Here is a 10,136-nt window from a genome sequence, read left to right as displayed (position 1 = left end):
CCACACTTCAGGGTTTGACTCCTATCATATTACAGCTGTACTCACTGATTAGTCCCTCCTCAGAGGTGTGGTGTCAGCGATTGAGTGAAATCAGGTTGAGGGTTCAGGAAAGACACACAAAAAAAACCCTTAAACCAACAAAAACAAATATAAAGATAGATATGGGGTGTCCTTTGCACAAGGGTTTAAATACATAGTGATTTGTTCCAGAAAGCATCTGGTGAAGAAAGCATATATCAACTTCTGTTTTATTTGTGTTCACACACAGTTTTAAATATTTCCCACTTCCGTAACAGAAATAGAGAATATTTAAAAATGCTCTGAAGAAAAAAAAACAAGAAGCCAAGAGTGATGATACCAAAAATAGGCTTTGAAGCATCATAGCAGTTAGTGAGTGCAAATTCTCCAGCCCAAATTTGAGCCCATAAAGTGAAAATTGGTCCAGTCAAGAGGATGTCGGGGTGAAATAGACACCTAACAAACCAGCATCTTACAGAAGGATTTGAAAGAGCTATACAGGTCCTTCTCAAAATATTAGCATATTGTGATAAAGTTCATTATTTTCCATAATGTACTGATGAAAATTTAACATTCATATATTTTAGATTCATTGCACATTAACTGAAATATTGCAGGTCTTTTATTGTCTTAATACAGATGATTTTGGCATACAGCTCATGAAAACCCAAAATTCCTATCTCACAAAATTAGCATATTTCATCCGACCAATAAAAGAAAAGTGTTTTTAATACAAAAAACGTCAACCTTCAAATAATCATGTACAGTTATGCACTCAATACTTGGTCGGGAATCCTTTTGCAGAAATGACTGCTTCCATGCGGCGTGGCATGGAGGCAATCAGCCTGTGGCACTGCTGAGGTCTTATGGAGGCCCAGGATGCTTCGATAGCAGCCTTTAGCTCATCCAGAGTGTTGGGTCTTGAGTCTCTCAACGTTCTCTTCACAATATCCCACAGATTCTCTATGGGGTTCAGGTCAGGAGAGTTGGCAGGCCAATTGAGCACAGTGATACCATGGTCAGTAAACCATTTACCAGTGGTTTTGGCACTGTGAGCAGGTGCCAGATCGTGCTGAAAAATGAAATCTTCATCTCCATAAAGCTTTTCAGCAGATGGAAGCATGAAGTGCTCCAAAATCTCCTGATAGCTAGCTGCATTGACCCTGCCCTTGATAAAACACAGTGGACCAACACCAGCAGCTGACACGGCACCCCAGACCATCACTGACTGTGGGTACTTGACACTGGACTTCTGGCATTTTGGCATTTCCTTCTCCCCAGTCTTCCTCCAGACTCTGGCACCTTGATTCCCGAATGACATGCAGAATTTTCTTTCATCCGAAAAAAGTACTTTGGACCACTGAGCAACAGTCCAGTGCTGCTTCTCTGTAGCCCAGGTCAGGCGCTTCTGCCTCTGTTTCTGGTTCAAAAGTGGCTTGACCTGGGGAATGAGGCACCTGCACCCCATTTCCTGCACACGCCTGTGCACGGTGGCTCTGGATGTTTCTACTCCAGACTCAGTCCACTGCTTCCGCAGGTCCCCCAAGGTCTGGAATCGGCCCTTCTCCACAATCTTCTTCAGGGTCCGGTCACCTCTTCTGTTGTGCAGCGTTTTCTGCTACACTTTTTCCTTCCCACAGACTTCCCACTGAGGTGCCTTGATACAGCACTCTGGGAACAGCCTATTCGTTCAGAAATGTCTTTCTGTGTCTTACCCTCTTGCTTGAGGGTGTCAATAGTGGCCTTCTGGACAGCAGTCAGGTCGGCAGTCTTACCCATGATTGGGGTTTTGAGTGATGAACCAGGCTGGGAGTTTTAAAGGCCTCAGGAATCTTTTGCAGGTGTTTAGAGTTAACTCGTTGATTCAGATGATTAGGTTCATAGCTCGTTTAGAGACCCTTTTAATGATATGCTAATTTAGGAATTTTGGGTTTTCATGAGCTGTATGCCAAAATCATCCGTATTAAGACAATAAAAGACCTGCAATATTTCAGTTAGTGTGCAATGAATCTAAAATATATGAATGTTAAATTTTCATCATTACATTATGGAAAATAATGAACTTTATCACAATATGCTAATATTTTGAGAAGGACCTGTATATCAAGCTCAGCCAGCCTGTAAATCACCACAGAGCCAAATAAGCATAATTTAAGCCACTATATTTCTAGCAGTATACAGCTAAACTTTATAATTTCTGCTCCAGTTCTGACCAGCCAAGTTAAGGCCCGCACATACTTTTACAAGAACTGAGAAATGTTTTTGTTCTGTCTTCCATTTGGATGTTTTAGAAATTTGTTGTCATCGCATCATCTGGGCAGAACTTCTCTCATGTGGGGTCTGACACGTAAATGTAGATGGACGATGTTAATGTGGAAGTAAGTGTGACGAATGCTGCAGTGGGAGTGCCCTGTGAGGAAGTCCTCACAGGGCACTCATGTCTCTTGCATGGATGATATTTACGGCAAAAGTGCTTACTCCATCTTTTTTCTGTTTTGCCTCCTTTTGAGAAATTCCACCCTTTTCTTATCAAGAGAACAATATGTGTCCTATGTACAACATAAGTCCATCTCACACTTCAGGTCCAAATTCAATTCATCCATATTCAATTCAGTTCATCTATATAGCGCCAATACACAACACATGTCGTCTCAAGGCACTTTACAAAGTCAATTCAATCAAATCATGCAGATTTCAAGTCAGGTACATACATTCTAATTACTCCTAACTATAAAACAGTGCAGTCAGATTCAGTTTATTATTGAAATTGGTTAAAAAGTTTTTTTATCTAAGGAAACCCAGCAGATTGCATCGAGTCAGTGACTTGCAGCATTTGCTCCTCCTGGATTTTTCATGTAGAGACAGTGGACAATCCCTCATACTGAGCATTCATGCAGCTACAGTGGAGAGGAAAACTCCCTTTAAACAGGAAGAGACCTCCATTAGAACCAGGCCATCTGCCACAGACGACTGGGGGCTTGAGAGAAAGGAGCAGAGACACAAAAAGAACACAGAAGCACTGATCAAGGAGTACTTTCTATGGGAAAGAAAAATAAAACATTAATGGTTGTAGCTCCTTTAGTGGCTTCATCTAGGAGAGAAGGACAGCTAAGCAGATAAACCAGCCAGTTTTCAAGTCTTAGGTATGAAAGAGAGTTACAGCTCAGCCAGTAGCTATGACTAGGAGAGAGGCAGGGTTAAACACTGAAAGACAGGGCCAAGTGTATCATCTGTGGAAAGAGAACATTAAGATGTTCGCAGCCGCAGCTCAGCCGATAGCCCGCCCCCCCGAAATATAGCTTTTAGGAAGAGAAAAAAAAAAACAGAGAACATAGTTAAAAGCTGAAATAACAGAAAATAATACAAATTTGGTGAGTGTAATGGGTCATTATTTCCTCCAGCAGTCTAAGCCTATCCTCATTCATCTAAAAATATAAAGTTTGAAGGTTTTTAACTAAGCTTTTATGATTTCTGAAAACAGCTGTACTACTGAAAGCTATCATTCACTGTACATGGTTTGCACTTATCTGTCACGTACCTCTTTTTCTGTAGTTTCCTTCCTTAAACACTTAGCTGGACGCTGTTGCGCAAGAACATTAAAATTCCACTTAACAGACATTTTCGGGTCATTGTGACAATGACTTATCTTTCAATTGGGATTTAACGAGTAATCTTTTTAACTTAAAACAGAAACACTACTGCAGTTTAAAAGCCTGGTGTAAACCAAAATGGATTAGTTATAGTTCTTAAATTTACTAATCCAGGTTTATGATAAGTTACATCTATTATGACTGAATAAGCATTTCCATTGTGAAACAATAACCTATCCAGTAAATGTTTGTGGGATTTACTGTGGAGACCATGGAGTGTGTTTTCCTGTTTCTTTTACCTTTGATGCTACCACTAGGAGTCACCAAAACATATTCAATCACAAACGTTTCCCAAGTCATGCTTTTGCTGGTCACAAATGTTGCCTTGTTCAAAGGAACCCACAGCTGTGCAGGTTTTTCTGTGAAAAGTGCACTTGAATACTCCAGAAACATGCACGTTACCTTGCTAAATGGTTTAGATGAGATGCTTTCCCAGAGCAGAAAAAAGAAAGATGGTCCAAACTGATGGGAAGATAGAGGGGTGGCCAGACCCAGTCCTCAACAGAGTGTCCTGTGTGTTTTAGATGATCCCTTGGTTCAACAAACCTACAACCTCAATCATTTATACTGACTGCTTAGGGTCAATGTCTTGTTTTAATCCAAATTAATGTTTTGATTCCCACATGTTTTTCTGACAACAAAAGATATTGCATTCCATAATCAACTTTGTATTTTTTTTATTTGATCAGTTTTTGTTGATGTGCTCTATCTTTTAGGAAACAAAGCAGGCCTACGGCACAATAAAACCTCTCGTGTGTATTGAATGAAACATTCTTTTTAACAAAGGCTTCATTATATTGCATGTTTGTAATGTACTGCTTTCCAAGAGCCCCACTTTAATTTCACACAAATCTTTATTGATCAAAGCTTTTAATAACATTAAATTTGGGTTGTGCACCTTTTGACTAGAGGTAGGTAACTAGCTTGAGTGTGCAGTTTTAACTCTTGCTAAAACCACCCACTCAGTGTGCACCTGCAAAGCATGACTTAGTGCGCAGACATTAATGCGGAGACCAAATTTCATCTTGGCTCCATGACTGTGAAACGGATTGTTTTCTAAAACGAAATAAAAACTGGACACCGCTCTGCTTTGTACAGTAAAGTTTATTCTGATCGATGATTTGATTAAAAAGGAGCGCTGCATCTACTGAACATTTCATCTGTTGTGTTAAAATTATTGTATTTCACAATGAGGCTTTTTCTCTGAACTCAATAACTGTGAAGATGCCAAATACTAAAGAAAATGTTGGTAACATGTTTTTTTTATATAAACCAGCAATCGGTTTTATTGTGTGGATATCATAGGGCATTTGTTGTGAAATCATCGATCCAGTGTTAAACGTTTAGAACAGTAAGTTTTGTTTAATTTAGACAGCATATTGACTCACTCGGTTCATCAGAGGGTGAAAAGACAAGAAAAAAAAAAAAAAAACATGAGATGCAGCTTCGATAATTAGACGACCAGTTTGTGAAGCCAGAAATAGCTGCAAACTGAAATAAAATAGGTGCTTTAAAAACATCAACAACTGTGGCATCATTGTGAGTCAGAAGAAGAATCTTTAACATCTGTGCTTTCCGTTGCCTCGCTGACTTCACTCAACTCTTTGCTTTCTCCTCCGCTGTCCCTCTCGCTTTCTCTCTCTTGATCCCCAGAGCCTGATGGGCTCTGGCCAGATGTTGCTTCTTGACTTGACACGCGGACGCCAGGCTTCCTCAGCTGAGGAAGATGGGAAAAAAACTAACATTTACACTTAAAAAATATTCTTCTCATCTGAGAGCAAATAAAATAATATTCAAAGTAGTAAAAATGAAGGACATTTACAGATTCTAATTCACCTCATCGGCCATGTGAGCCAGGTCTCTCTTCATGGCGTAGGCATCTTCTCCATCAGCGTAATACTTTGGTTCGACTTCACTGATCCTGAAGAGACAAGATAATACTTCAGTTTACATACAGTCATATTCAAAAAAATTGATTATTGAAAAGATCATTCATTTCATAACTCAACTCCCTAAATTAAACATATAGATTAGTTACACACAGACTTATGTTGCCTAGCCTTTTATTTATGTATCTATCTTCCAGAAAAAAAAACTTAAGAACTTACTGAAACTTGAGGGTGTTAGAGTACAGGTGAAGAGCCGCTCGGTTGCTGCAGTGGGGAGAAAACATCAGTAAATTTCAGAGTGCCAACAAGCTGAAAGCACAAAAACAACTAATCTACACTCAACCAGAATGCCAGTTTCACAGCCAGCCAGTAAATGTGAAAAATTAACCTTTTGCGAACATGAAGTGAGACATATTTAGCGTTGAAGTTTTCTATCATGGCCCGGCTGGCCTGGTCCATTAACTTCTGGGCCAGGCCGAGACGTCTGTGAGATCGCTTCACTGCCTGCAAGACACAGAGAAGGTTAGACACAGAATTCTCAGTGAGGTACAAAATGAAACAAGGTGTCTTTATTTAGACTCACCAGTGATGTAATGTGCCCATGCGGCACATCATCTGGGTCTTCCTCCCTAAATACAAAAAGAGATAATTATTCGGACATTTTAAACCTTATGCATGTTAAGAGGCTTGAATCAAATAATTAGATCATTAGCAAAACTCTGGAGAACTTGACTGTACACTGAGGAGGTAATCCAGCCATGTCATTCAGGTGTGTTGGACCAGGGACACAATGAAAAGTTGCAACACACCAGACCTCAAGGACTAGAGTTTGACACCCCAGACTAAAAGTACAGGGGTTGGACAATGAAACTGAAACACCTGGTTTTAGACCACAATAATTTATTAGTATGGTGTAGGGCCTCCTTTTGCGGCCAATACAGCGTCAATTCGTCTTGGGAATGACATATACAAGTCCTGCACAGTGGTCAGAGGGATTTTAAGCCATTCTTCTTGCAGGATAGTGCCCAGGTCACTACGTGATACTGGTGGAGGAAAACGTTTCCTGACTCGCTCCTCCAAAACACCCCAAAGTGGCTCAATAATATTTAGATCTGGTGACTGTGCAGGCCATGGGAGATGTTCAACTTCACTTTCATGTTCATCAAACCAATCTTTCACCAGTCTTGCTGTGTGTATTGGTGCATTGTCATCCTGATACACGGCACCGCCTTCAGGATACAATGTTTGAACCATTGGATGCACATGGTCCTCAAGAATGGTTCGGTAGTCCTTGGCAGTGACGCGCCCATCTAGCACAAGTATTGGACCAAGGGAATGCCATGATATGGCAGCCCAAACCATCACTGATCTACCCCCATGCTTCACTCTGGGCATGCAACAGTCTGGGTGGTACGCTTCTTTGGGGCTTCTCCACACCGTAACTCTCCTGGATGTGGGGAAAACAGTAAAGGTGGACTCATCAGAGAACAATACATGTTTCACATTGTCCACAGCCCAAGATTTGTGCTCCTTGCACCATTGAAACCAACGTTTGGCATTGGCATGAGTGACCAAAGGTTTGGCTATAGCAGCCCGGCCGTATATATTGACCCTGTGGAGCTCCCGACGGACAGTTCTGGTGGAAACAGGAGAGTTGAGATGCACATTTAATACTGCCGAAATTTGGGTAGCCGTGGTTTTATGTTTTTTGGATACAATCCGGGTTAGCACCCGAACATCCCTTTCAGACAGCTTCCTCTTGCGTCCACAGTTAATCCTGTTGGATGTGGTTCGTCCTTCTTGGTGGTATGCTGACATTACCCTGGATACCGTGGCTCTTGATACATCACAAAGACTTGCTGTCTTGGTCACAGATGCGCCAGCAAGACGTGCACCAACAATTTGTCCTTTTTTGAACTCTGGTATGTCACCCATAATGTTGTGTGCATTTCAATATTTTGAGCAAAACTGTGCTCTTACCCTGCTAATTGAACCTTCACACTCTGCTCTTACTGGTGCAATGTGCAATCAATGAAGACTGGCTACCAGGCTGGTCCAATTTAGCCATGAAACCTCCCACACTAAAATGACAGGTGTTTCAGTTTCATTGTCCAACCCCTGTAGCTTCTAGTGACATAATGTTAAGAAAAATCTTAACATTTCTCAACCTCTAAGATTTTTCTTAGAATTTTCCCTCGGTACAATAAAAATTATTCACGAAGCAGCTTAGGAATTAAGAGAGCTCCTAAAGTAAACAAATGTTCACTATTCGCTTATTGCTGCCACACGATGTGTACTTATTTTTATTGCACGCCATTAGTACTTTTGTTTTTATAGTGAGTTGAACGGTTTTTCTTATCCCAAGCATTTCATTGCATTGTTGACTGTGCGTTAACCTGCATATGATAAATAAACCAATACAGTACAATACAACGTTAAGAGTAGTGAGGAAGAGTTTTAGTGAGCGCAAGAGTGTCTTTAGCAGAGAAGATGACAGAAAGACGGACAGAAAGGAGAGATATTCTCCATACAATGAACAACAGTGAATTAATAAGAGACTATGGGCTCGATCGCACAGCGGTCCACCCCCTTAATAGTCAACTAAATTAGCACATAATCAATAACAATCATACAATTATTAATACAGAGATAAGATAAAGTTTATCATCCATCTAGGGGGGAATTAAATAGTTAAAGCGGCAGGACAGCGTAAGGGTGCACCTCTATTAAGGTAATTATTAGGGAGGATAAAAAAATAATACAAACAATAATGAATATAAAGTAAACAAAATTACAAACACTAAATTACAGAATTATTTAAATTTTTAGACAAAACTAAAGACAGACAAAATTGCTTTCAAAAATAAAATTTTGGAAAATATTGGAATACTCAAAAAATATTTACATTAATGCTGACTCTAGACAAGATAAAATGCAATAATCAAAACATATAAAAAGCAGATGAGGCAAGTATTTGCCGTTTTGTACATGATGATGTCATTAGCCTTAGCCTAAATGGTCATCTACAACACTCCCCCCGTCTGTGGAGAAGTTCACTTGTGTGCTGCTATCTCCTCTGTAGCTTCTGATTGCAGCAGGTACAGTGAGGAGAACAAGTATTTGATACAATGCCATGTATCGGGAGATCTTAGCCAACAACCTCCTTCCCTCATTAAAGGCATTGAAGATGGGTCGTGGCTGGGTCTTCCAGCATGACAACGACCTGAAGCACACAGTCAGGGCAACTAAGGAGTGGCTCCGTACTATTTAAAAATCATCTTGTTCTTTTCACTGTACCAGCGTTTCTCACATTGTATGAACTAGTTCCTAAATCTGCCTCTTTGTGATCCCGGGATCAAATCTCCCTTTCAACACTCCCCTCTTCTGCTCCACCAGCTGTGCCAACAGCAGGCTCTGCTCCTGTGTCCAGTTAGATTTTATACACCTTTTTTTCTCAATTTTGTTTTGGCCGTTCTCCTAAATCAAACCGCTTTATACAAGAAGATCCCAGTACAATGCTGACGAGTGAGTGTTCACATCAATATCAAATAGATGATCACTCTTCAGCTAAAAGCAGGAATGTTTAGGCTAAGATAGGAGCTCTGAGGATCTTTGAGAATACTGGCCCTGATGGCAATTTATTAGCCGTAAGTCATAATCATCTGAATTTGCAGAAATAAACTCTTCAACTACATCAGTGTGTGAAATTAATCAATATAAGTGTCACTTTTAGAACTTTTTCTTTTCCAGAAATTCCCATTTTCATGAGATCCTAATTTATTGAGATGAACCTTTAATTGTGGTCAGATACTCACATCTTTGCCAGCACATATCCAACAATTTTACCATTTTCGTCCTCTGCAATGTATGAAAGCTGAATGAAAAGAAGACAGACACATGGTGTTAAACATAATATAACTCTGTCGGCCTTCAGGAGAGAGTAGCAGAGGCGAGATGAGACACAAGCAGCACCTGAGGCCAGGACAATCCGTGATAGAAGTAGTATTTCATCTGGTAGTTTTCTGGGAGACATAGCAGGTTACAGTGCTGCATGTTCATAAGGTCCTCCGGCTGAAACAGAAAAAATAACCCCCGTAAAGGTCCGTTACAAAGAGATTAAAAAAACCCCAGCAAAAATCTGCAAATGCAGGAGTAACAGTTAGCTTAGCTGTGGTTAAACAGCATGGCTTATACAGGATTCCTGTGTGCTTACCCTGGCGTTTCGTATATTCATAATGTTGTATGGATTTTAATAAAGTTTTAGGAAAACGTTTTGTATTTACACTATTTCAAACAAGCGTTTTGTTACTAACTACACAACAGACTTTAAAAGTCCTGGTCCGTTTACCAACTGAGTCAACCAGCTAGCATAGAAGGAAGGCGGAAAGACGTTACCCCACTTCCGGTGAAAACGTGACTTCACAATAAAAGCATTCGAAGCATTTGTATTTTGTTTTGGTGAATACCAACATTTTATGCTGGTATAACTTTGTAAATTTCCATAATTGATTCCTTCTTTTGTTAAAAAAAAAAGTAAAAACAAAGAAAAAAACGACCAAAAATTGAGGCTATTGCCAAG

The 10,136-nt window shown here is 40.1% G+C and overlaps 1 protein-coding gene across 4 annotated transcripts; it reads right to left on the bottom strand.

The window, feature by feature from the left end:
• Window positions 1–4,754: 4,754 nt before the first annotated feature.
• naa10 (N-alpha-acetyltransferase 10, NatA catalytic subuni) lies at window positions 4,755–9,960 on the bottom strand. 4 transcript variants are annotated; one of them, XM_047384370.1, is made up of 8 exons: window positions 9,771–9,960; window positions 9,530–9,628; window positions 9,373–9,431; window positions 6,141–6,186; window positions 5,946–6,061; window positions 5,777–5,821; window positions 5,505–5,589; window positions 4,755–5,406 (listed from the first exon to the last, which is right to left on the bottom strand). In XM_047384370.1, exons 1-8 carry the CDS (start codon window positions 9,789–9,791, stop codon window positions 5,203–5,205), a joined length of 675 nt encoding a protein of 224 aa, XP_047240326.1. In that variant the 5' UTR covers window positions 9,792–9,960; the 3' UTR covers window positions 4,755–5,202. The 4 variants fall into 4 exon arrangements, with proteins under 4 accessions (XP_047240326.1, XP_047240395.1, XP_047240460.1 ...); XM_047384439.1 differs by having other exon boundaries at window positions 4,755–5,385; window positions 9,771–9,958; XM_047384504.1 differs by having other exon boundaries at window positions 5,244–5,385; window positions 5,491–5,589; window positions 9,771–9,958.
• Window positions 9,961–10,136: the final 176 nt, after the last annotated feature.

Source organism: Girardinichthys multiradiatus, chromosome 1, assembly GCF_021462225.1.
Source record: "Girardinichthys multiradiatus isolate DD_20200921_A chromosome 1, DD_fGirMul_XY1, whole genome shotgun sequence".
Lineage (NCBI taxonomy): Eukaryota > Metazoa > Chordata > Actinopteri > Cyprinodontiformes > Goodeidae > Girardinichthys > Girardinichthys multiradiatus.
This window is presented reverse-complemented; position numbering and strand designations above follow the sequence as displayed.